This window comes from Rattus norvegicus, chromosome 12 (assembly GCF_036323735.1).
Source record: "Rattus norvegicus strain BN/NHsdMcwi chromosome 12, GRCr8, whole genome shotgun sequence".
NCBI classification, from domain to species: Eukaryota; Metazoa; Chordata; class Mammalia; order Rodentia; family Muridae; genus Rattus; species Rattus norvegicus.
The window spans coordinates 46,185,698-46,212,710 of NC_086030.1; the positions used below are offsets into that span (position 1 = coordinate 46,185,698).

At 46.6% G+C, this 27,013-nt stretch overlaps 1 protein-coding gene and 1 long non-coding RNA gene across 2 annotated transcripts in view; one reads left to right on the forward strand and one right to left on the reverse strand.

Moving 5' to 3' along the window:
- Positions 1-663: 663 nt before the first annotated feature.
- Positions 664-4,838, reverse strand: LOC102547467 (uncharacterized). Its single transcript, XR_005492046.2, has 5 exons — positions 4,562-4,838; positions 3,537-3,723; positions 3,069-3,163; positions 1,507-1,620; positions 664-940 (listed from the first exon to the last, which is right to left on the reverse strand). It is a non-coding gene; the product is annotated as an uncharacterized LOC102547467 (long non-coding RNA).
- Positions 3,550-27,013, forward strand: part of Tmem233 (transmembrane protein 233) — a 41,188-nt gene continuing 17,724 nt past the window's right edge. Inside the window, 1 exon segment of the mRNA NM_001398920.1 lies at positions 3,550-3,873. Coding sequence (NP_001385849.1) covers positions 3,610-3,873 — 264 coding nt within the window. The 5' untranslated portion in view covers positions 3,550-3,609.

Sequence of the window (27,013 nt, forward strand, 5' to 3'; positions counted from 1 at the left end):
ATTAGCAGCGAGGAAATTAGACCTGGAAAGCCCAGCTGAGTGGTCTAATGTGTATCCCTCAAGAATCCGCGCTGTATACATTATATTTTCTGGTGTGAGTCACTTGCTTCTCAATTTCGTTTTAAATGTTTCAAGTCATTACAGTTTCACTGCTACACTTTCCACCAGCCAACGAGCTCTTAATCCACCCTCCCTAAGAAGACGAGAGCAGTACCACCAAGCTTCAAACATGCCCATCAAATGCTGGAGAAAATACCTTAACCCTTCTTACAACCCCTACACCCTACATGAGACTTCTTACCTAAGTTATCCTAGATTTTCACATTTGTGAAATGGACATCTAACCGTCTACCTAATGGAAGGCTCAGGGACAGGAGCTGGGGAGAGGTTCCAGCAGTTAGGAGCACTTGCTGCTCTGGTAGAGGACACCAGTTCTGTTCCCAGCACTCACATGGGACAGCTCACATCCACCTGTAGCTCCAGTTCCACCCCCAACCCCTGCAAGGGATCCAACACCTCCTCTGTGTCGTACACACACAGGTATCCATACATGCACATAGGCAGACAAACACACACACACACACACACACACACACATACACACACACATAAATCTTTTTTCAAGCTGTAGGGATTCAATGAGTTGGTGGTATAAAGAATTCGTTGTGTGCATACAGGAATCACTCATTCGATGTTTGATAAAGCTGGTAAACTAGACAGTTGCCTGGGAGAGGCAACAACCTCTTTGTTTCTTTGTATTTCCCTAGCTGGTGCTAGTGGGTTAGATCTGATGGCGGAGTTGGTGAGCTTGAAAAGTAAAATTCCACTTGTCATCTAAACCTTGAGTTTGGTCGCACCAGGAAATTAACCACCCTCAGATCACAGAATGGGTACCATGGAGTCTTCCCACTGTTCTTCAAAGCCAGGACCAGGACACCAACTGTAGCAAAGAAAGACAGAGGACAGGCTGAAGAGTCCTGTTTGAGGCAGAATCGATAGGGTTTGATGAATAGCCCTCGGAGAGGCTGAAAGAGAAGAATGGAGTCTCCAAGCACCTGACTTGGATGATTAAATACACTCGGATTCACTCAATGAATTATCTACTGTGTGCTTGCTATGGTCTGGGTGCTGTCCTGGGTGCAAGAGAATCAAGGTCCACCAAAGAGGAAGAAAGAACAAGGTCTGCTCTGTGGAACTTCCTTTCTAGCTGGAGAGACCAACATAACAGTCAAGGAAAGGAGGAAAGAAAGTATCCAATTGCGACAACTTAGATGAAGGAAGTAAACAAAGTTAATGAAGTGGAGAGTAACAAGAGAGAGTGTGTGTAGGATAAGATAGTCCCCTCTGAAGAGGGAGTCCATGAGGGTCTGAAGGAGACGGAGCCATGGAGCCCAGGGTGGGGTGGGGCACCAGGCCGGGAGAGACTATAGGGTAGGAAAGGAGCTGTGTTTGATGAGGAGGAAAAGTCAATGCAGCTGAAATATGGGAAAAGAGGAATGGACTAACCTGGGAGAGGCTGGGGAAATAAACAGAAACAGTTGAGGTTGAGCCTTGAGAAGCAGGTTCTGAGGCAGATCTCGAGGGAGGGAAATCTCCAGACTGAAGATCCAAGGCTAAGACCTAAAAATCCAGAGGTGGTGTTAGGATTGGAGAGAGTGCCTCATTTATAGCAGAGAGTTTTCAGAAATACTAATTTCTCAGGCACCCAAAATATAGATTTCTAGATACGGAACTGCCTCAGACTGGAGATCCGTTTTTCGATGCTCTTTGGTTCACTCCATCAGGGCTGTTTCTTCTCTCTCTCTCTCTCTCTCTCTCTCTCTCTCTCTCTCTCTCTCTCTTTCTCTCTCTCACTCACACACACACACACACACACACACACGCAAGCATAAAACTAAATGCTGGACATGCACATAAAACAGCACACCATAAGTGAGCATTGTGACCCTCACACATAAAATAGCTATGTTAATAAAACGTCACCAAACAGTGACTGGACCTACTGCTGGTAAGACCTGACTAAACTGACAGATAAAGCAAGGCTGTCTGAGAAGAATATTCTAGGCAAAGGGAACAGCCATGATAAAAGCCACATGGAAGGCTGGGTGTGCTAGTACACATATAATCCCAGCACATGGGATGTTGAGGCAGAAGGATTGCTGCACATAGGGGGCCATTCTAGGGTGGGTGGGTGTGTGTGTGTGTGTGTGTGTGTGTGTGTGTGTGTGTGTCTTTATATACATATATATCTATAGATAGATAGATAGATTGATTGATTGATTGATTGATTGATTAATAGAACATAGGAAGACTGAATTCAATCTTTTGGTTTACCCAAATTCAGTTAACCAAGCAAAATAGAGAAGAGAAGATGAAGAAGAAAGGACCATTTTATCTAAGTGTTCATCCAGCAAGCTTGCACTGGGTGCTGTCCCTCATACTAATACAAGGAGTCAAAAAATATGATTTCTCTGTCTCTCTCTCTCTCTCTCTCTCTCTCTCTCTCTCTCTCTCTCTCTCTCAATAAACAGGTAATCACACCCAAATAGGTATGACCCCATGCCACCATGCTGTAAGCAAGAGCATCCTAGACAAAGACGTTCACATTCTGAGAAAGCTACCACAATGAATGATTAATACCTTTGAGGATGGTGATGTAATTGCTTTGGAAACAAGGTGTGTTGGGGTTATTATTATTTTTATGGTCCTACCAAGCTCTGAATATCTGGATTTCAGAGGAAATATCTGTAGCAGTGAATCCTGGGTCTGAGAGGCGGTCTAATCACTTCTATTCTAAGAAAGCAGAATCCTGAAAATTGGTAACATTTATTGAGCACATATTGAGCCTGGTTCAATGTTCAATCAAATGACTTCCTTGCTATTTCCAGGGGAGGCAGGGAGCATGACCCCGCCTTTTTCAAATGCAGAAATTGGGTTAGGTGATGGGGACTTTCTTTCCTACAACCAAGCTCCATCTGGGCAGAGTGATTTTCTTAGGGATAGTTTTCATCCTAACATTCGCTGCTTTCTTTGCCCTAGGGCCAAAGTGAATCCTTCTCTCTTTTTACCCCATCTGTCTGTCCAGGATGTTTGTACCAGCCAAAACCACCTGGGAGTCTTCCTCTGGGCCACGAAGTAGAGAGATTTCAGTCTCCTGTGTCTCCTGGGAGGTGAAAGAAGTGGAATATAAAATGTTTTATCAGCTGGATGGGAGAATCTCATTCCTTCTAATGATTTACATTCGGTGATATTTTAAAAGGTGAGATGGTCCTTTGCAGACTTAAAACTTAAAAGGTCTTGCTCCCTCCTTCCCTGAACTCTTACTTGCAAACTTCTCAGTGTGAGTGGGTTCATGCATCCACAGAAGGGTCTCTACCTGCGAGGGAACTCAGCGTGTCAGCCGCTCCTCGGCCTCCCAGGGTGACCGGCTCCCTCCCCCTCCCCCACTTGCTTTCTCCCTCCCTCCCTCTTATGGGGAGGCTCCTGGCTCTTGGCCTAAGTCCCTGAGCCCAGCCGCGTGCAGGCAGAGGACTGACCTACGCAGTAAGAGTGAAGTCTCATCTCCCTTGAGCCCGGAGCTGCAAGCTTTTCAGAGCCTCTCTGCTCGCCATGAACCGACAGCCAGAGCCCCAAGCTGCGCGAACGGTGCGCTCCTCGTCCCTCCCGGTGTCACCGACTTCGCCCATGTCTCAGTATGCTTCCCGCTCAGACTCTAAGGGAGCTCTGGACAGTAGCAGCCCAGAAGTCAATACAGAAGATGACAAGACCGAGGAGGACATGCCTGCGCCCAGTAACTATCTGTGGCTCTCCATTGTTTCATGTTTCTGCCCAGCGTACCCGATCAACATCGTGGCCTTAGTCTTCTCTATCATGGTGAGTTGGGTTGTGACCAAAGGCAACTGCAAAGGGCGGTGCTGCCTTTCCATGCTTTTCCCAGGACCGTCAGCGCTAACCAAGCCTTCCCCAGACCCAACTTTGCGCTTCTCTGCTCCAACGCTCCCACCTCCAAGTTCATTGGACGCTCGGCTTCTCCTACTCCCACTGCTTTCCTAGAACTTCAACACTCTCGCCCTGACAAGCCACAGTGCACCCCCATGCTCTGAGCCTGCAGGTTCTGTGTCCTGCTGCATCCCACGAGTGGCCACACTGGGTGCCCCTGCCCTCCAGTGCCCAAAGCTGCCTCTATGTTTGCAAGTTCTTTCTGTACAGTGAACTGGGCACTTCCTCTCCGAGCCCCTCAGGAGATTCCCACAGCTCCTCCCTGAGCTTGCCCAACCCTCCACCCCCGACCCAGCATGTTTTCCCTAGGGTCAAAGTTCCTTCCTGTTTCTTGCTACACCCAGCAACCCCTACCTTGGCTCTCTTTGGCGCCAGCCCTCCAGCTCTCTGCGGGCTACCACCCAGGACACCACCATAGGACTTTCTTGATTGTACCCTGTGCTCTTCTCAAAAGGGAAAGGCCTGCTTGCTCTCTCCCTCAGTTTGTCCTAATCTGTCCCCATTTTGCTGCACTCAGACCTTGTCTGACTTTCCCAGGAACCTCTCTACCATTCGTTCCTACCCCAGAGTCTCCGGCCAGTGCATTTGACGATTCCTCTATAGAGCCATGTATGCCCTGGGGCTCAGCTCTGCCACCTTCTTCAATGCTCCCAGCAACCAGCTCCTCCCTTATTGACTGGAGCAGCTGGTCCTGCCATGGTGGCAGAGTGAAACTCACCCAGACACTGCCCTGGGACAACCCCGGCCGTTGCAGAAGTTGTGTGTTCCCTCCCCCAAGGCTCTCCTGCAGCTAACTAATACAACTTCCACCGAAGAGAGGTCTCCTTCAAGTGGGCTAAGGTTCCAAAGCCTGCAGGTATGCCCCCCCCCCACTGGCAAAGCCTCTCCTGGGTACAGCAAAGATTCCGTTGGCACCCACTCACTGCCTTTCCCCAAACCTGGCTGTCTGCACCAGCATGCAAGTGTGCAGCGCACGGTTCAAATCCCAGTCTTACCACGTGCAAGCCCTATGGCGTCCAGAAATCAGTGCAGATCTCTGTACCTTGGTTTTCTTTGTATAATGGGAATTGTTGTGGCCATATTTCTGGGAGATTGTAAGTATTAATTTGATAAATGTGGTGTGCCTAGAATGATGCCAAGTATTGCAGCAGCAGCAGGAGGAGGAGCAGTAGCAGCAGCAGCAGCCGCAAATAATTTTTTGTTCAAGTGTCACTTCGCGAGACCTGTTTAAAAGTTTAAAACCAAAGCCCTTCCCAAACTGTAGGTACTGGTCCCTATAGTGCAAAGCACTTCAAAGACTTTTACGTTTTTATTTGGGGGAGCACCAACAGCCCAGGAGTGGGAGTCAGAGGACGACTCTGTAGAGTGACTTCCCTGTCATCTTCCACCTTTCTACTCGGGTCACCAGGCTTGCACAGCAGGTGCTTCCACTGGCTGGGCCACCTCATTTTTGCTTTTTAATATGTCCGTTATCTCGGTCCCCTCCTTAACACAGCCTGCAGGCTCTCTGAGGGCAGGGTTATTTGTCTGTTTACTAGTAGGCCCTGCGGAAGCAGCCACAAGAGAATCTGACGCGTAGATAATCTCAGGAAATACTCCAAAATGAGCGCATGCATGAAGGCAGGGTTGATGGCTTCACCTGTCCAGTTTGCTCCTGTTTCAAAGTCCCGGAAGCGGAAGTTCTATCGCACCAGTTTCTGTAAGATCAACCAGCAGACTCCGGCACCTCCTTCCTCCCCGAGTATCGGATCCCGGGTCTGTTTTTATTTTCAGAGAGTCTAGAGGAGTTGTGGGCTGCCAGACTCTCCCAGCGGCAGAGTCTCAAGCTGGCACTGATGCCCGCATTCCATTCCCGCTTATTCATGAAGCAGCTAATTTGCCCTTCCCCAACGCTGCTTAGGAAAAAGCAGTACGGAAGGCTTTCCCCCTCCCTGGTCCCAAATCAGCCACCACTCCAGCTTGTAGTGGCTGGGGTATCCTGGGGGACAGGGCTTCTCTACCTAATCCCTTCATCCCCCAAGCTTTTCTCAATGGCTTTACAGCATGACCCCGGCTGACTGTCAGACACAAAACGCTTTGGGAAACTTCTGAGTTTTTTTGTTTTTGTTTGTTTTAAAAAGTTTTGGTTGCTCTTCTGAAGAGAGAGCAGGGGAGGGGTGTTGGGGTGCCCTGCTGTTGTTTGCTTCAGTTTGGGGTTTTAACTTCATTTTAGTCTTATCATTTGTTTGTGTGGGTGTGGGGGGGTTCCTGTGTGTGGGTGCGCATGTGGGTGTATGGGTGCGTGTTGGGAGGGGGTACATGTGTATAGGGGGGTACAAGTGGAAGAGCTCCTGCCCCCACTTGTATATAGAGGTCAGAAGACAACACTGCCGAGCTGCTTCCTCCATCTGCCTTTACGTGGGTTCTGGGGATTGAACTCCGGTCTTCCGGCTTATGCAGTAACAGCTTCACCCACTGAGCCAGCTCCATTTTGTTGTTTTGTTTGTTTGTTTTGGGGCTCGGAGTTTGTTGGTAGCTGTGCTGGTCGTAGTGTTTTGAGGCAGAGTTTCACGTTCTAGCCCAGGCTAGTTTTGAACTTACAACCCTCCAGCCTTGACCTCGTGAGTTGCTGGGTTTACGGGTCAGAGGCATTGTACCTGGTGTGTGTACATTAACAAAATAAGTCAGGCCAATCATGTTAAGCCTGCGGTATTACCCCACGTGTGCAGCAAGCATTACACAGATGGGTAGATGTGGCATCTGGAGATATCGTATTTCATGTATGGAAACAAGCAGAATACCAACACAATTGAAGGCAAAATTGTAAACAGCATCTCCCAAACACTTGCTGTTGCTCCTCTGAAAAGTACAGGAAGCCGTGGAAGCCGCTTCTCTTTCCAGTGGGAGCTTGACACATTTCGATACAATGATTCCAAAGGGTGGAGAGGAAGAAATGCAGGGGACTGGTGAGAGTCCTGAGTATGTGAGTTGTTGAAAAGGGACAGGAATTTCATTTATTCCAAGGCCAAAGGCGCATATCTAGCGACATCATGCCTTCTGGCTGGTATGACATCATAAGAGTACAGAGAGTAAAGTAGACCCCAGATGGACTGGCTTGAATAGATCCGCTCTCATGAATTCTCATCTTTGATCTTATGACTGGATTCATCCACTCATGAGGGTAACGCCCCGGTCACCTTCTAAAAGCACAGCCTCCTGATAACTGGTAATGGGGACTGAATTTGAACATGGGAGTTGATGAGACACTGTATTCAAACCGTAACAGCAATTGTCCAATCCTGTTCCAGATGCACAAGGTTTAGGGCTGTGTTCCAGTCTCACTCGTCTATAAATGTGTGACAATTCAGCTATAGGTCTGGGGATCTCGGCTAGGAGCTACACGGTCCCCATAAAAATATTCGGGACTGTTGGGGAGCATCTCTAAGGGCCATGGTGATTTGGAGATGTAGAGCATTGATAAAAAGAACCCAAATGCAAACGCCCAGCAATGCTGTAAGGCTTTCTCCCCCTGAACTGACTTATCCCAGGCTCCAATAGCGTCCTACTCATTTGCTTTCTGTTTCTGTGATAAAAACGTTCTGACCCAAGACAACGTGGGAAGAAAAGGCTTATTTCAGCTTGTAATTCACGATCCTCCCCCTCCTCTAAAAACAGAGCCGTTCAAGTCTGTCACAGCTTCATCTCTGTTGCTGTGATAAAACACAGCAAATGATCCAAAAGGATTATTTGGCTTTGATTTCCAGGTCATCATCTATCACTGAGTGGGGTCAGGGCAGAAACTCAAGGTAGGAACCCAAAGGCAAGGCCCATGGAGGAGTGCTGTCTGATGGCTCTCCCTGGCTCATGCTATGGGAACTTTCCTACAGGGCCTAAGACCTGCCTAGGGATGATGACACCTACAAAGTGCTGGGCCCTCCTACATCGAATAACAACCAAGACACTTCCCCACAGACACACCCACAGGCCAAATGGATCTGGGTACTTCCCCAGTTGAGACTCCCTCATGTGATTCTAGGCCATGCCAAGTTGACCACAAGTAATAACAGGGATACATTGTAATAAATAATATGCCCTATAGCAGAAGTTGACATACACATATCTATATGCTGCAAATAACAACCAGTTCCCAAAATGGTTAATGAAAAAGAAAGTGAGCAATGTCAAAACAATCAGTGCCTGTGTTATAAAGCTATGCCCGAGGAGCGTCCTACAGCGTAGAACTGTGTGTTGGAGTAGGTAGTTGAGGATAAAACTACACTGAAAACACCCAGAAGAGCGTCCAAGCTGTGGGGATGTGTGTTCTTCCTACACCCATGTGGAACCAGGGAGTCCTGGGTTAATGACACAACACCCCGCAGGTAAGACACAGACAATAACGGTGCTGCGGAAGGGCTTAGCATCCCACCATCATGTGGCAGGAGCATGGAAATTCTCAGTCCGATGAAAAAGGGATTTGTAACCTGTATTCATCTTGGAGGGTTTTTGCTGTGTGATTCTTCATGGGGTGACAAGAACAGATGTCTGTTTTCCGCAGACAGGGCACCAGTGACAGACAAAAGAGATAATTCCATCCAGGGGTAGCTTGGTGAGTCATTGAGTTTATTTGGGGTTACATACAGGAGTAAAGGAAGGAGTTATTTATGGGAGTAAGGGAGGAGTTACTCACAGGAGAAGAGGGAGGACTTACAGGAGCAAGGGGAGGACTTACAGTAAGGGAAGGAGTTACAAGAGTAAGGGAGGAGCTACTCACAGGAGTAAGGGAAGAGTTACTCACAGGAGTAAGGGGAGGACTTACAGGAGTAAAGTGAGGACTTACAGGAGTAGGGGAGGACTTACTCATAGGAGTAAGGAGAGGAGTTACTCATAGGAGTAAGGGAGGAGTTACTCACAGGAGTAAGGAGAGGACTTACAGGAGTAAAGGGAGGATTTACAGGAGTAAGAAGAGGACTTATTTACAGGAGTAGGGGAGGACTCTCTCACAGGAGTAAAGAGGGGAGTTACTCACAGGAGTAAGGGGAGGAGTTACTTACAGGAATAAGGGGAGGAGTTACAGAAGCAAAGGTAGGATTTACAGGAGTAAGGGGAGGATTTACAGGAGTAAGGGGAGGGTTTACAGGAGTAAGGAAGGACTCTCTCACAGGAGTAAAGGGAGGAGTTACTCACAGGAGTAAGGGGAGGAGTTACTTAGAGGAATAAAGGAGGACTTACAGGAGTAGGGATGACTCAAAGGTAGCTGCATCACTGAAAATCCCTGATTCTCCCTCCTCCCTCAAGGAGAAAATGTTTCAATTGGGAAAAAGAATCAGTACCCACCAGATATACCCCAAGAATTCCCCTCTAAAAGGAGGTACTGCTAACCTGCACTAACCCAGGCTAACACACACTAACCCGTGCTAACCCGTGCTAACCTGCACTAACCCACACTGCGTTTCCACATGAACTTGAATACAGCGCCTTCCTCAATGCAGGTGCAGCCATGCACCAGGGCACACAGCTTGGCAAACAGAGCACAGGCTGGTTCTCAGGTTTCACTCTACAGCCTCCATTTTATTTCCGCCCAACCCAGTGGAAAGGAGCCCCAAACTTCCTCAGCCCTGGAGAAAGAATGCTTGCCAAGTCAACAAATATTTCTATGGTAGACCTTCCCCAGGCACCAGAAGCTTCCTTTGTTTCAGCTCGAGAAGGCCAGCAAGGTCTCTCTGTGTCTGTAGATCAGGAAGCCATGAGGTCCTCATTGGTGCTATAAGGAGAATTTGGCGTCTGACTCAGAAGGCTGGAGGTGTGTCTACACTAAGCCTCCAGCCTTCCTGACATCCTGAGGCATTAAGTTCTACAGCTGATCTAAATGGCCACTGCAGTCACGGACACAGAACAGTCTGTGGCTTCTGACGGGAGGGTTTGCAAGCGTCTTTCACCAGAACCCCTCTCTCAAACCTCCAGAGCCTCTCTGCAGACTCCTGTGAGGTTCGAGCAGTGCTGCTGGCTGTTTATGGCTCCATCTAAGTATCTCAGCCTTTCTCGAGCTTGGGGTTTTTTAACCCTGTGAGATTTGAGGCTGTAATGGCACTTAGTCAAAGTGTACTTGTGGAGATTAAAAGATAAACATTTAAACATTTCCATTTACTACCCAGAATGCAAGCAGAAGGCAGTACCATGCTGTTCGTGATGCTGGTGACAGTATTGACTATTGTGATGGTGCTGGTCAGGATCGTGGTCAGGATGGTGGTGATGGTGGTGATGATGGTGGTGATGGTGGTGATGATGGTGGTGATGGTGGTGATGATGGTGGTGGTGGTGGTGATGATGATGGTGGTGATGGTGGTGATGGTGGTGATGATAGTGGTGATGGTGGTGATGGTGATGGTGGTGATGATGATGATGGTGATGATGGTGGTGATGATGGTGATGATGATGGTGGTGATGGTGGTGGTGGTGGTGATGATGATGATGGTGGTGGTGGTGGTGATGGTGATGGTGATGATGGTGGTGATGATGGTGATGATGATGATGGTGATGATGGTGGTGATGATGGTGATGATGGTGGTGGTAGTGGTGGTGTCTATAGACCAGAGACGTAAGGTATTACCTTTCCCAATAGAAATTTCTCTGTTTTGCTTTGTGACCAGCAAATCTGATATTAATGACAGCAGTGACATGCCTCCTGAATAAATATTTCCTGCAGCCTAAAGGTAAATGTTAAAGCAAACATACACTCATGAGAGAGGAAGACTTCATCTCCATGCAAAATGATGAACATTCTTGTTTTTCTTCCTCTGATGTGAACCCGCTTCAAATGCTGGTAGAGGAAAGCCGTCAGTGCCCAAGACAAAGTGAGAATGCAGGGAACCGAGAGATACAGGGATGGTTTAGCACCAACTGACTGTATGCATTGTGCGACCTTGAGACCTAAATCCTACAGAGTGGCCAAGGAGAAAAAAGTCAAATTTCCCTGTAAAACCCTAAGAAAGAGTCAGAAACTAGAAGTGTTGACAAATATATTGCCTTTGAAGGCAATTTTTTAAATGGTAGGGCTGAAGACAGGAGGAGTCTTTGAAAGTACGTTCCAGAAGTGGATAGGGAGCTAGAGAGAGGGCTCGGTGGTTGCTTTTGCGAGGGCGGTAGCTCAATTTTCAGAACCCATGTGGCCGTTCACGACTCCCTACAAATCCAGTTCCAGATTATCTGACACCTCGTTTGGATTCCAAAGGTGCCAGGCACTCCCCTGGGGCATAGATGAACATGCAGGCAAAAGTTTCATACATGTAAAAATATAAGCAAATCTTTTAGAAAGGGGGAGGGAGCCAGAAGACATAAAGGAACCATTACCACTCCTATGATGCCAGGCAACTACGTCCTCAGTAACTGTCAGAAAAAGGATTTGCTTCCCAGTAGCATTAAGCAGAACATGTCCAGACACAGGTCAGTGCAGAGAGTAGAGTCAGGGAGCCACCTGAAAATGAGACTAATGGGAACTCGCTGTGTTCAACAGGAGGCTCTTACTCCCACTTCACTGATCAAGGGATCAATTAAACTGATCTAGAAACTTCCTTACAGACCTGCCAAGGGTTCTATCTCATCGGTCAATCCTGGATACTATCAGGATTGACAATCCATAGTTATCATCATAGGAGTCCCCCAGAGAAATGATGGCCCCCACATCCAGTCATGCCACCGGCTGCCCAGCCATTGGTAAGCTTCACTGATCAAGGGATCTGGCAACCAGGGAGGAGACAGGGGAACGTCTCTCCAAGTTCAAAAACTAAAGTGTGGAATTGTGTTACGAACTGATCTTAGTTACTACAACCAATACCTTACGAGCATAATCTATGGAAAGAGGGGCTTATTGTGGCTCCCAGTTGGAAGACACATCGCTCATGGAGGAGAAGCTAGGATGGGAAGGATCACACTGTGGCTACAGCCAGGAAGCAAAGAGCAGCCAAAGCCCAACCCTCAGCTTGCTCTTGTTTAAATGCAGTGCAGGACCCCAGCCCATGAGGAAACGCTGCCTACTGTTAGGGTTAGTCTTCCGGTCTCTGCAGCTGGTCTTTGCTACTTTGTGGATCTTCTTCCCACCCTTTACCCCACCCCAGTTTCATCCCCTAACACTAGACACTAGGTAGGAGAGAAAGGAGAGAGAGAGAGAGAGAGAGAGAGAGAGAGAGAGAGAGAGAGAGACAGAGAGAGAGAAACAGAGACAGAGAGATACAGAGAGACAGAGAGAGAGACAGAGAGACAGAGACAGAGAGACAGACAGAGACAGAGAGAGAGAAACAGAGACAGAGAGAGACAGAGAGACAGAGAGAGAGCTGAGTCTACTTTCTTTCTTCTTGTTTCTTCTTTAAGCATAAATACTATCAAACCACAACCAGCCCTCCCCCCAGGATAACCAAAAACCCACCCTGCCTATTGGGCGGTCTAGTATTTATATACTCTCTAAAAAGTTCCCAGAATTCCAAATATCACACCATCATGGAATCTTGATAGAATCTGGCAAAACCCTGCCTCTGCTAGAGCACGAGGCAAATCATAGTCTGCAGGTGCTGTGAAGCAGCCCCACATCTCCATTGTGGTAAAATGAACACAATCTTACAATATTTCTGTGTTTTTTAAAGAAGCCAAAAATTCCAGAATTCTCACGATACCTCTCAATTAAACTGATCTAGAAACTTCCTTACAGATATTCCCAAAGGTTCTGTCTCCTTGATCAATCTTGGATGCTATGAGGGGTTGACGATCAATAGTTACCATCATAGGAGTCCCCAAGAAAAATGATGGCCACCACATCCAGTCATGCCACCGACTGCCCAGCCATTGATAAGCTTCATCCTCACGACGCTCCACTATAGAGAGGACCTAAAGCAGTTGGATCCATACTGGCAGACAATAGGGCAGGAGCCACTGGGAGTTTGAGAGGAGAAATGGAGGGCTGTTTAACAATATGGAGATTCCATCCTGAAAATGGCTAAAATTCTGAAAATCTAGATAGACAGGGTGACAGACACCCTCAACAAAGTGGATGTGGCCAGTGCCCCTGAACTGTGTACTTAAAAAGGAGGTTAAATGGTTTTATAACTGTATGTATTTTGTCATGATGGGAGAGAGAGAGAGAGAGAGAGAGAGAGAGAGAGAGAGAGAGAGAGAGAAAGGAAATAACCCCCTCCATAAAAAGTACAGAAAAATCAAGATGAGACATTAAAATATGAGAATAGTCCCCAGAAATCTAGCAGTCCAGGAAAAGTTCCAGAAAAAAATAAAAAGAAAATACAAGAGAATAAATGATCAAGTAAATACTGTAGGAAAGATTCCCAGAACTGAACACGTGAACTTCCAAGTTAAAAGCATCCCTCAGTATGATAGAATGATAGAAACAAAACATTCACAGATGTGCCATCTGCTGTAATCTCAAATGCTCTACTCTCCTGCAAACCACCAAAGAGAAGAAATAAGCCACTTAAGGATTCACAAGGACTTCAGAATTCCTGCCAATCATGCTGAAAGCATAATAATAAAACTAATAACAATAGCACAATAACGAACTGAATGACCTGAGAACCTGGAGGAGAACTATCCTCAACTTCATTCCAAGGCTATCAAAATAATTATTGGAGAAAGAGGATAAAGACATTTTCAGACATTTAAGATATCAAAAATACTGCCTGCCGTACACCTTGTCTCAGGAAGTCATGATAAGAGGTCCCCGGCCACCTCAAAGAGAATGAATGAAGAGGAGAGAAAATAACATTGCTGTGCTCTGAGTCTGACTTGTCCCCTATACCGGCACAGTGTGAGCCTTTGTTCCCCAGCTGATGGTGAACTTTAGGAAAGACATGGTACTTTCTGAGGTCAAGGCAATAGGTCATTGGGCATGGGCCTTCATAGGTTATAGGGACCCCTGGCTCCTGTTTTCCTGGTCTGCCATGGTATGAACAACCTCCACTACATACCCCGCCGCCATGAACAGAGCTTCACTTTCCTACCACGCTGGGCTGAACCTCTGAGAGACTGAGCCAAAATAAATCTCTCCTCCCTTGAGGCATTTCTAACAAGCACTGTGGTCAAAGCAATGAGGAAATAACTAGTATACATGGAATCCAGAAAAAAATCCAATGTACAAAGGAAGCAAAGAGAGATACTACTGGAATCAAGAAAACTGGCTGTATAAACCAATAGAAGACACCATTGATAATGGATGCTTGGACCAAAGCCATTCACAGGAAGCCACAGACCTGCCCTGAGCTTGACCACACCCTCTCAGGATGACAAGATTTGGGGTCAGAAAGAAAATAAATATCCAAAGACAATGAGACAATGAGAACTGTATGTTCTTCCCATTTGGCCCAGAATCTACCAAACCAGGCTCTGCTCATCCATGAAAACTGCATTTCAGATGAATAGCAGTTCAGTTGCCTGGCCACATAGTGACTTCCAGAACAGCCAAGGATAAGTAGAGAGATCCTGTCTCAAACACACACACACACACACACACACACACACACACACACACACACTATGGACACCTGCCAGGCATGGCAGCACATGCCTTTAATCCTTTCCTGCCAGCACTAGGGAGGCAGAGGCAAGCAGATCTCTGTGAGTTCAAGGCCAGCCTGGTCTGCACAGTGAGTTCTAGTACACCCGGGGCTATATAATGAGACCCTGTCTCCAAAAAAAAGATTAGAAAGGAAGGAAGGAAGGAAGGAAGGAAGGAAGGAAGGAAAGAAAAGAAAAGAAAAGAAAAGAAAAGAAAAGAAAAGAAAAGAGAAACCTAAAAAAATAAAGATAAAAAAGACCATGATCATCGTGACTATATCTGTGTCTGAAGTCTGAGGCTCTGAGAAACACATAGGTGGTTCTGGAGGATAAAGACCTTGTCTGAAGTCTGCCATCATTTGAGAGCTTTCCTCTAAACACACACTGACTTTATATAGCGCTGTTCATTGTCCAAGCGGCTCCTGCCTCGTCATTGTTTCTAAAGTTTGATCACTGTGTGGGAGAGGATCAGTAGACATTTGTACACAGGAACCTAGAATTGAGTTACTCTGGCAGTCCTTTTGGTCTGAGATCATCAGAGGTATGGAATACATACATTTCAAGATGGAGATCCATGTGTCTCTTCCGAAGAACACATGTTTTTAAGTCTTGTTTGGATTTACTGATGAAATGCTAACAGAGGTGGGTTTGCCATAATTTACATAGACATTGATATACACACACTATGATGTAATATGTGTGTTTATATGTAATATATATGTGTACGTGTGATTGGGTGGTTGTTGAAGTTAGGTTATAGGGTCATGAAAATGCATTCTGTTATATGGCCAATGTCTTTATACCTTTGGGAGTACATGTAATAGAAGGAAAGGAAGGAGGATGGATGGACAAAGGTATTTAAAAAAGGAAGACTGAGACTTCCTTCCAAGGGTATTAAACACTGTCCAGATGTTGAGCAAAATAAGACACTAAACAAGTCACAGGTAAGGTGGGGTCGGCCATTCATTTGTTAACAAGCAAGCCATTTCTGTCTTACCCCTCTGACCGTGGCACTGGAGGATGCTTCCAAATACTCATGAAGAGAGGGCCAGGGCAGAGTCACATCATTCAACACCGCTTCTCAGACTCCAGGACCTGTTAGGCCATGCGTGGTGTTGCCCTTTCAATGCCCAGTTGGAAAATCACCTCCTCTCTGCCTTTTCCCCCTCTCTCTGTGCCCTACAAGGGGAGCTCACCTTTCCAATACCTTCTCTCTTTATATCACATATCCTATATGAACCGAGAGGAAAGTCTCTAAAGTTCCTTTTTACGAAACTGTTCTTTGAAAAGTCTGAGGTCACTGTTCTTCTAAGCGCTGTTCTTTGGGTGGTCTGCCATCTTGCTATTGGCATGGTCCTCGTTAATGATGCTCTTTTACAACTTACAGTGTTTTGTTTTGGGAATCATTTTCCTAGCCATGTCATTTCACTTTGTATGCATGAAATGCTTAAACAGACTCGGAAAAGTGACACTAGGGGGCAAAACCCAAGCAACTGTCCTTGAGCTTGCTACTCAGTCATTTGATACATTGTAACAGGGTAGATGTCCCCCACCTCCACCTCCACTCCCACCCCCGCTTGTGTGATCTTGACTGGTCACTTGATACATTGTAACTGGATAGATGGTCTCTGCTTTTCACTCCATCACTTGAAACATTGTAACGACTCAGTCACTTAAAACATTGTAATGGGTCTCTGCTCTCTACTCAGTCACTTGAAACATTGTAGCAGGGTAGATGTTCCCCACCTCCACCCCCCCAGCCCCCCCTTGCATGTGCTCTTTACTCAGTCACTTGAAACATTGTAACAGGGTAGATGGTCTCTGCTTCCCACTCAACCACTTGAAACATTGTAACGGGGTACATAGTCAAGTATGCACAGCCCTTTGCCAGGAACCTGGCCCTGAAAGCGGTCTCTTTTAATAGACTTGCTTTGTCAATATGGGGGCATTATCTATTACTTTCCATCAAACCTGGCCCAATTCCTCCCTGACATTTGGCTTTAATGATAGGCAAAAGGACAATTCTCATCTGTCCTTGAAGGTATTTATGGACCAAAAAAGACCAAGAGCCTAAGAACAAGACAGATGAGCATGAATGGGCTCGTGTACTAAGAGGAAGCACACCTTGCCCACTGGAAGCCCAGTCTCGAGAGTTCCCAGGAATACTTCCCAAGAAAGAAACCCAGGAGCAAGCAAAATCTAAAAGAGAAACTCCCAAATGATCTGAAAATCCAGGCGTCGTTACTGAGAATATCCACTAAGTGCCCGCACGCATCAAGCTGTTTTGATGGAAGTTAGCTGTCTGGGAGTTTGGAGTCTAAAATGCTGATCTACACAGAGTTCTTGCATCAGGTCCAAAGGACTCAGGCCATGAGCAGATGTTAATGTAACTTTACAGGTACGCTAAGAGGGGAAGGGGGAGGGGAGGGGGAGAGGGAGAAAGACAGCAGGAAACAGGAAGACAGATGCCAAGAGAAAACGCCACTCCTCCCCAACCATATGTGTAGAAAATAAAGGGGAGGGGATGCCAGTGTCTTTGGAAAAGAGGAGAGTCAGTGTAAACAAAAGAGAGCACACTACCATATTAAGACTTCAGTGTTGCAACTCACAAGATCAAAGGGCTGGAGAGATGGCTCAGAGGGTACCACCCTTAGGGTCAAGCCAGACAGTCAAGAACCAATATCCAAGTGACATTAGCACACAGGGTGTGGCAGGTGTGAACCCCATCCACTACACACACTTAATTAAGCATAGGTTTTATTTTTAAAGGTCAAAATATTCGTATATTAAAAATAGCCAATAGGGGGGTTGGGGATTTAGCTCAGTGGTAGAGTGCTTGCCTAGCAAGCGCAAGGCCCTGGGTTTGATCCCCAGCTCCAAAGAAAAAGAAAAAAAATAGCCAATAGGAAATATTAACTAACCCTTGATTGGGGTGATGGTACCCTGGATACAGCACTTGCTGAGTAAGCATATAGACACAGAGTTTATATTCTCAGAAGCCATGCAGAAGTTAGGCAAGCATGGTGGCCACCTCCACTCCCAGTCCTTAAGAGATTCTCTCGAGCAAGTTGGCTAACTACACTAGCCCAGCAGGGAGCTCTGGATTCCATGGAGAGATCCTGCCTCCATAAAGACATAAAATACAGTCCAGGGAAGACGTCTGATGTCACCTTCAAGTCTCCACATATATGTATACAAGTGAGCATGCGTACCTGCATGCACACACGCACCCATACTTGTGAACACACTGACAGACATGTCCAAACACCACACGTACACACACACACACACACATGCTTTTATACTCAAAGCAGATTTAGGACATGTGACAGATCTATATGGAGAAAATGCTGCTAAGGGATGAAAATTGAACATTTTTATAATTTTGTAACTTGATAATGAAAAGCTACGGCTTGGCTAGACATTCAGCCAGCATTATCAGTGGGTCATAGCTCAGGCCAATAAGCTTGGAAGCACAGTGCTTAGCATAGTAACTGCTTAATGAATATTTTTTGTCTCCTTCTTAGAAGTATGGAATGGTTTTAATAATAGTTTCATTAATTCTTTGATAGTTTAATATAATGTATATAATCCTATTCAATCCCTACCCCCATCTCCTCCTAGACCTACCCTACCCATCCTAGTGATTATCATGGCCATTGTCTCCTCCTCCTCCCCCTCATTCCTCTTCCTTCTCCTCTTTTTCCTCCTTCTCCCCTTTTTCTTCCTCTTCCTCCTCTTCCTCTCCCTCCTCTTCCTCCTCCTCCTCTTCTTCTACCTCCCCTTTCTCTTCCTCCTCCTCTTCCTCTCCCTCTTCCTCCTCCTTCTCCTCTCCCCTTTCTCTTCCTCCTCTTCCTACCTCTCTTCCTCCTCCTCTTCTTACTCTTCCTCCTACTTCTCTTCCTCCTCTCCCCTTTTTTTTCTTTCTTTTTTTTTTTTTTTTTGGTTCTTTTTTTTTTTCGGAGCTGGGGACCGAACCCAGGGCCTTGTGCTTCCTAGGTAAGCGCTCTACCACTGAGCTAAATCCCCAGCCCGTCCTCTCCCCTTTCTCTTCCTCCTCTTCCTCCTCCTCTTCCTTTCCTTTCCTTCCTCTTCCTCTTCCTCCTTCTCTTCCTCCTCCTCTCCCCTTTCTCTTCCTCCTCTTCTTCCTCCTTTTCCTCTTCCTTCTCATCCTCCTCTTCTTTCTCCTCCTCCTCTTTTTCTTCTAAACCCCATTAAGTCCAATTTGTGTTGCCCAACTGTCTTGAGAACAGGACCTGTTCGGGAGTGTGGTCACCCCACCACAGGTCACATTAAAGAAAACCAACTCCTCCTCTCCCTGTAACTTCCAAGTGCCAATGGCTCCTCAGCTAGAGGTGGGATTTCATGCCCTCCACTGTCCATGCTAGGATTGTGTCTGGCTTGAGTTTGCCCAGGCTTTGCGCCTGCTGTCGTAATCGCTGTGGGTTCTTATGTGCAGCTGCCCTTTTTGCGTAGAAAACCATTTCCTCGAAGCTATCCATCATCTCCGGCTCTTAGATCCTTCTGCCCGCTCTTGGGGAAGAACCTGAAGTGCTGAGGACGGGTGTTCTATGTACATCAATTTAAGGCTAAGCACTCCACAGCCTGTTACTCTGAGCACTCGCCAGTCTGGGCCTCTGTGTCAGTTGCCATTCCCTGTGAACAGAAGCTTCTCTGCAGAGGGTCTCTGGGTGTAGCAACACATCCTCAAGAGTCCATTTAGTAGAACAATCATGTTCAGTTTTCCCCTAGGGTCTGTGGCCTCTCTAGTCACAGGCTCTTGACCCCATTAATGGGGCCAGACATGCGTTCCATTTTAGATCCGACAGGCCTTAGACTGAATTGCAAAGTGGATGTGGATCTCGATGCCAGTAGAGAAATTCAGCTCAAGTGTAAAACACCTAATGTGTGGCACGGGGCATAACACAACAGGAGTTTACATGGTAAGCTTAGTGTGACGGATCGAGTAGGAAAGCAGTCAGAATATAAGACTGTATGAGGGGTTGGGGATTTAGCTCAGTGGTAGAGCGCTTACCTAGGAAGCGCAAGGCCCTGGGTTCGGTCCCCAGCTCTGAAAAAAAGAACCAAAAAAAAAAAAAAAAAGACTGTATGAACAGTGAGACCCCACGTAGTTTATCAGTGTCCACATGCCTTCTCTCTGCCCTCGTATGCCCTAACATGGAGAGAGTAAAAGATTCCCCAAGGCCTACTGGCTCAGTGCCGAGGAAACAAGATCCTTCCAGAGAGTGACCAGCAGTGTAAGGAAAAGGAACAAGAAGACTCAGTGGAGGCAGGTGGTAGAGAGGGAATTTTACTTTAGAAAGGGCGGTTGGACAAATGCTAGATGGTAAGATGAGACCCAGGGGGGTAGACATAAGCTACACATTTGGAAGGTAAACATTTCATGTCATCTACAGCATCACAGAAAGAGTTTGTCCTCTTCAGGAAGGAACCCTAGCATAGAAAGGGCCATGGGGAGCTGGGTCTTCAGCCACCTGGAGGAGTGTCCTCAAAAGAGTTTTGAACAGACCTTCCTTTTGTCTGTCCTCAGGTATAACCTGCTCAGATACCCAGCACCAGTTCACAATCTGCTCTTTCCCCACCCCTCTTTGCAAACTGGACCGGTTACCCTGAGCTAGTTTGCTCCCCGTGGAAGCAGGTTCTATTTTTGTCTGCGTGCTGGTTATCCCGTGTGTTAATGAGCTGTGATTTAGATGGGGCTTTGGTTAAACCAACAATAGCTGCATTCAGACAGCTCTTGTCTTCCACTGCCAACCCAGCTCCCTGTAAAGCCCCTGTCTTCTTGGGTGGTGTTCTCGTTTGCTTTAACTTTGATGCAGCCTAGAGTCACCTGAGAAAGGAATCCCCACTGAGGGATTATCTGGATCAGATTGGCCTGTGAGCATGTCTATGAGGGATTGTCTGGATCGTTAATCAATGTGGAAAGGCACAGTGTGGGTGGCACCATTCCCTAGGAAGGCAGTCCTGGGCTATATAGAGCAAGCCAGCAAGCAGTATTCCTCAATGGTTTTTGCTTCGGCTTCCTGACTTGACTTCACTTGATAATAGACCACAAACAGTAAGCTTTAAACGGAGACAAATCGGGGTTGGGGATTTAGCTCAGTGGTAGAGCGCTTGCCTAGCAAGCGCAAGGCCCTGGGTTCAGTCCCCAGCTCCGAAAAAAAAAAAAATAAAGGAAAAAAATAAATAAACGGAGACAAATCCTTTCTCCGCCTAAGTTGCTTTTCGTCATGGTGTTTGATACAGCAACAGAATCAAACTAGAAAGGGAGTGTTTCTCAGGGGCTCCCACAAAAGTCTTAATCTGCTGATCTGCTGATGCTGGTCTGGCTGTAGCTTCCAATGGGCACCTGAGGTAGGCATTGTGCCCACAGACTGTTTCTGAGCCCTGCCACCATCTCCTAACAGGCACTACCAACTTCTCTATCAACTTCTCTGGAACTCACTAGTCAATCCCTGGGGACTTTCAAGAAGTCAACCTCCTGACACCGAACATCTTTCCTTCTGCTGTCTGATAACACGCAGTGATGTGGGTTTAGCTGAAAGACCATCACCACTGATTCCAGTGAACTTTCGTGTTCTACAAAGAAACCTTTCCCCAAACAAGTGTGTGTGACTCAGACCTAACCCAGCACTGGGGAGGCTGAGGCAGGAGGATCCTGAGTTTGAGACCAACCTGGACTATAGAGTGAGTCTTTGTGTAGGAGAGACAAAGACAGAGACAGAGAGACAGAGAAAGAGAGAGGAAAATAAAATAAAATATGAATATGGAAAAAATATTAGATATTTAAGAAATTCCATTTTCTTAGCCAGACATGGTGGTGCATGCCTGTAATCATATACAGCACTTAGATGTCTAAGGTAAGAGGCTTGCTACACTTTCAAGGCCAGCCTTGGCTACATAGAAAGACCCTGTTTCAAATTAAAACACAGACACAGACACAGACACACACACACACACACACACACACACACACACACACACACACCAAAACAAAAAAACCACTTCTGGATATGCTACACTCATGAACATAGCAGCCATAGGTGCTTATATAAGATGTGCACACAATCAAGCCAGTCAGAATTCTGGCTTGCACAGGAGTGGGAGTGGGTAGTCACAAGGTCCTACCCATGGCTGAGAGCTGTTGGCACTGAGGGCATAAGAACCCATTTTCTTCAATGGTGTGGGCTCTCCTAGGTTGCCTAAGCTTCTGCGAATGGCTCAACACCCTGTGTATATAGGCACAGTAACTGGATCCAGTGGGTCATAAGGGAGAACATTGAGGACACGAGGTTGGAGGAGGCATCGTAGAATTGTATGCATAGATACGTGATGAGATTCTCAAAGGATAGAAACATAAAATAAGGTGAAGGGAAGGAGAAGATCCCAGGTCTGTTATCACTCACTCCCTAACCCCACCAGGCTAAACCAACATGTGCTCTGTCCGGTTACGTTGTATCTGTTCTGGACAATCTCTGTAAGATTGAACCTTACAGTCTAGATCATTCTCATCCTGCTTGTCCCTTTGCGTGCTGTTTCTCAAGTTCCACTTACATTGTCCAGCATGCAGACTCCCTTCTTTTAAAAGCTAAACAACATCCTAGACCAGAGATTTTTCCCTCTGCCATTCGTTGATGGACAGTTGGATTTAATCCAATTGGGGCCAATTATGGTTTGGATCTAAGATGTCCTCTGGCAACGTGTGTTTGAGCACCTGCTTCCTACCTGGTGGCACCACTCAGAGATGTCGAGAGACCTTTGGGATGGGAGGTTTGGCCTTCAGAGATGGGATACCAGCTCTTTTGGTTATAGTCCAGGTCTACTTCAGGTGAGCTCTGTTTCCTGATCAACTAAAATGTGACAGACTGAGCTGCAGCCAAAAGCAGAACCCCAGCCACTATGGACCTCAGCACGATGAGCCTTACCCTCCACACCATGAGCCAAAATAAATTCTGCCTCAAGTGTGTGTCACAGGGACACATGAGGAGCCCACACAGTGCCCTAGCAGGTAATGCTGTTACAGACTTCAAGCGTAAGTCCTGTGTGAGCATATATTTCAGTCTCCCTGGGGGCATATCTACAAGCATCACTGTTGAGCTGGGTGGTGATCTGACCTGAGGATCTCACAGACTGCTGGCATGGCAGCTCCGTCACTTCATGCTCCCACCCGTCCTTAGTGAGGCTCCAGCTTCTCTCAACTGTCTTTCCCACTGCCAGTCAGTGGGCTCTCCCCAGGCTTTTGCTAATGACCACGATCTTGGGCACTTCCTTATTCCCTTATTTTTATTAGCCATTTGCCTTCTTTGAAGAAACGTCCATTGAGATCTTCGGTCCACTTTTCGCCTGGGTTATTTCTGTTATTTAGTAACTAGAGCTCTTTATATATGCTGGTTTTAAGCACACATTGTTACCAAATGTATCGGTACCATTTCCCTCACCCCCAACCTCCATCTTGTAAGTGATCTGGTATTTCTTCTCTCTCTGCTTTGTGCTCCTTGGAGGTCTGGTTAAACACTGAGAAGTTTTAGGGAAAGTGTTCCTCTTACTGTTTTGTTTATATACTTCCCCCCTCCTTCCTTTGCTCCCTCCTTCCCTCAGTTACTTTCCCCCAACAGGAACACTCTGCTGATGATAGACTCTAAGGTGTTGAGGCTTTGAACACAACCCTAGACTCTGGGTCCTAGCTTAGCCCCTTATCTTAGCTTGCCTGGGCCTGGATATCCTCACCCACACGGGTGTGTTGATGCCAACCTTTCTGTGTGTTTCCAGTATCAAATGAGACAGACCCTGGCTCCTTACTTCTCATCACAGCTTCACAACCGACCCATGCTGCAGGTGCTTCCCCCATCGGATGAGGGAGGAAACTCACCGTGATTACAGGATCTTCCTCTCCTCTGAGCTTAGCCGATACCTCTGAGCTTAGAGGTCCACATAAATTATGTCTAACGTCATCGTCAAGTGGGACTTTGTCTAATTCCCATACACAAACACCAACTCCGGTGTTGGGTGGGGAGAGTCTGCATTCCAGAGAAAGTTAACGATAGCTCGGGCTTAAGAAGGAAAGATGAAGCAACCAGTGAATCCCTCCCTGGTGCCGGGCTCTCTTCACAGCCCTGCCTTACTTCCTTCTGAGCAATTCTTTTGCTGGAAATGTCTGCCTTTAGTGTGGCAACCTGAAATTTGTTCTTGGTGTTGTACCCAGGCTTGTCCTGAAGTCTTGGAATTAAGAAATCTTCCTGCCTCTGTCCCCAGAAAGGCTGGGACTGCAGGCACATGGCACTGTACCCTGCTACCATTTTCGATGTATCTTGGTTCAACTCTTCAGAGGCAGGGACATCGTCCACCTTATTCATCCTGATCACCTATTACACTGATTAGTAAATGGCTGTGGCTTGATAAGTTTTGAATGAATGACTAAAGAACATAACTTATAATGTCTCTGTGGTCTAGGGAATGACCAGTAGACAAGCAGTCTGCCTTCCTAGTGGCTGGAAGTAGTTTGCTATTGGTAGGACGCCACTGGCAGAGGAGACATCGAGAACTTTCAGGGAACGGCTTCATGGAATATACTAAAAATCCGTGAAGTGGATGCCCACTTGAAGAATTCACACAGAAGTTAGACAGCTTACTCAGAATTCCAAGGGTAAAGCTCTGGGGTGTGGCTCAGATGTAGAGCATTTGCCTTTCATGGTCCAGGCACCCAGTCTGACCCCAGAGCCAGCAAGAACAACAACAAAAATAATGATATCCCAGGTGTGGTGGCATACTTCTATAATCCCATCACTGGGGCGCTGGAGGCAAAAGGAGGAGGAGCTCATGGTAATCCCGGGCTACAAAGCAAGGCCGAGGCCAATCTGAGATGCAGATTGTATCAAAAACAAAAATAAAAACCAAGAGAGGGGACTAGAGAGACAGTCAAGAATGCTTGGCAGCTCTTACAGAGGACCCAAATTCAGTTTCCAGCACCCACATCAGGTGGTGTACAACAGCCGTAACTCCAGCTCCCCGGAATCTGACCCCCTCAGGCCTCTGAAGGCACCTGTACTTGTGTGGTGCACATAAACTCATGCAGGTACACATATGATTGATAAATACATACATACACACAGATAGATACATAGATACATATATAGGTACAGAGATACATACATATATATACATAGATACAGATAGATACATAGATACAAAGACACATAGAAGATACATAGATACATAGATAGATAGATACATAAATACATACATAGATATATAGATACATAAATAGATACATAGATACATATATAAACACATAGATACATAGACACATAGAAGATACATAGATAGATAGAGGATAGAAATATACATAGATACATACATAATACATGCATACGTAGATACATAAATAGATGATAAAAAGAGATAGATAGATAGATGATAGAAACATACATACATAGGTGATACATAGATATATACATACATAGATACATAGATGATAGATAGATAGATAGATAGATAGATAGATAGATAGATAGATAGATAGACAGACAGACAAATGATAGATAGACAGATCCTTTAAAATTACCCAAACTCCAAGGACTTGGGATACTGTTCAGCAGCAGAGCACTTACACACACTACACAAGAACAACTCCTGACCCCACCCCACCCCCAAAAGAAGACAATATTTGGGCAGCAGATAGAGCTCAGGAAGGCTGGTTTGGCCCCCTTTCTGTTCAGTCTCCATAGCACAGTACCTTTCATTGTTAGAACCACAGTCTGGGCCTCCAAGCCAGTGGCATGTTAGAGCCATAGTCTCTCTCTATGCAGTCTCTAGCCTTTGGTCTCAGAGAGGAGCCTCCAATTTCCAAATCATTTTCAGCAGTAAAACAGTCACTACACGTGTATGAGGTCCTAAGTTCAGTTCCCACCCAATAAATACATAAATAGATAATGAACCAACAGAGCCATAGCACAGACAAATAACCCTCATCGTTGAGAAACCCAGCATGCAAATGAAGCCCTGTCCGTAGGACCCTCAAGCACGGTCACACAAAGCAGAGAGATCGCCTGATCATCCAGTGCCCACCCCTTCCTCCTTTCCCTCCCTCCATCTTCCTCCTACATCCTTGATTCTCAAGACCAGAGCCCATTCTTTGGGTCTCATTCAGCCTGGCTATTTTCCTCAGACAGTCCCATCTTAACGTAGGCCCTCTGGCCCTTGGCAGTAGGATCTGTCTGACTGGATTCTTCTGTAGAAGAATAAAAGCATCAGATAATGAACAAACTGAGGTAACTCAACTCTTCAGGACCACAGCGACAGAGTCTCGTCTGTGGACTCCAACAGGGATTCCTCCCGCCCACCTACAACCATCAGCTGCCCAGACAGGAAGAACTCAGGGTAAACAGGGTCATCAGGTCATTTCCCAACAGGGCACATCAGTGGACTGGAAAGTGGAAACTGGCCATCTGAATCTTTTTTTTTTCTTTTGACTAGAAATAAACGTGAGAGGGAAGGCTATGTCATACCTTCCACCAGACCCTTGACAAGTACAGCAAGGTGTGTTGGCACCCCATAGTGCTCACAGCCAACTGGCAAGAACAAGGTGCTCAGAAGTCAAAGGCAACAGGGTAAATGACAGGCAGGAAAGGCAGGAACCCAGGGTTGAGTTAGCCTAGAGCCAGGAGTCCTCCTTAAGGTGGGCTAGCCTGAGGCAACGAACCTGTGAACAAAGACTAGAAGAATCAGACTCCAGGATAGCAGAGGGTCCCAAGCAGAGGAATTAGCTCTAAAGCAGAATGCAGGAGAGGAGGCTGTAGTTGGACAGGAGAAAGGCTCCACAAGAGGCGAGGGAGGAGACAGGAATGGCGGGCAAAGCCTTTAATCTCAGCACTCGGGAGGCAGAGGCATACATAAGACCAGTTCTGGCGGATCCAATGCCCTCTTATGACCTCCCTGGCCACCAGGCACACATGTAGTACACATACATACATGCAGACAAAACACTTATACGCATAGAAAGAAATGGGTTTTTAAGAAGCAAGGGGGTCACACCTAGCAGGGAGGAGCCTTGGAGAGCTGAGGAGTCTCCATGATTGGTCAAAGTATTGAAAGAATATGGTTGCTGAACATTCAGCCGTAAGTGGGGCATCTGCACCACCCTTCCCAGGATCAGGATGCAGAGAGAGAGAAAGGGCAGCAACAATATAAGAACCAGGGGAAATGGGTGAGGAGAAGCTTGCAGGGCTGACCTCCGGACATAGCAGATCTCTGTGCTCTTGAACTCATGGCCACTGAGATTCACAATCCTGGGACTGCCTGCACAGAGCTGAGCCATCAATACAGTGTCTCAGAAGTGGGAGAGATTCTGGGGCCCCACGCCTCCCTGAGGATTAACTCGAAGTTAATGGTGGATAGTGGGGAAGATAAATTGTCTTCAGTGGTATAGCCACTGGCAAGGTGCTTATGTCCCCGTAAGCAAACCCTC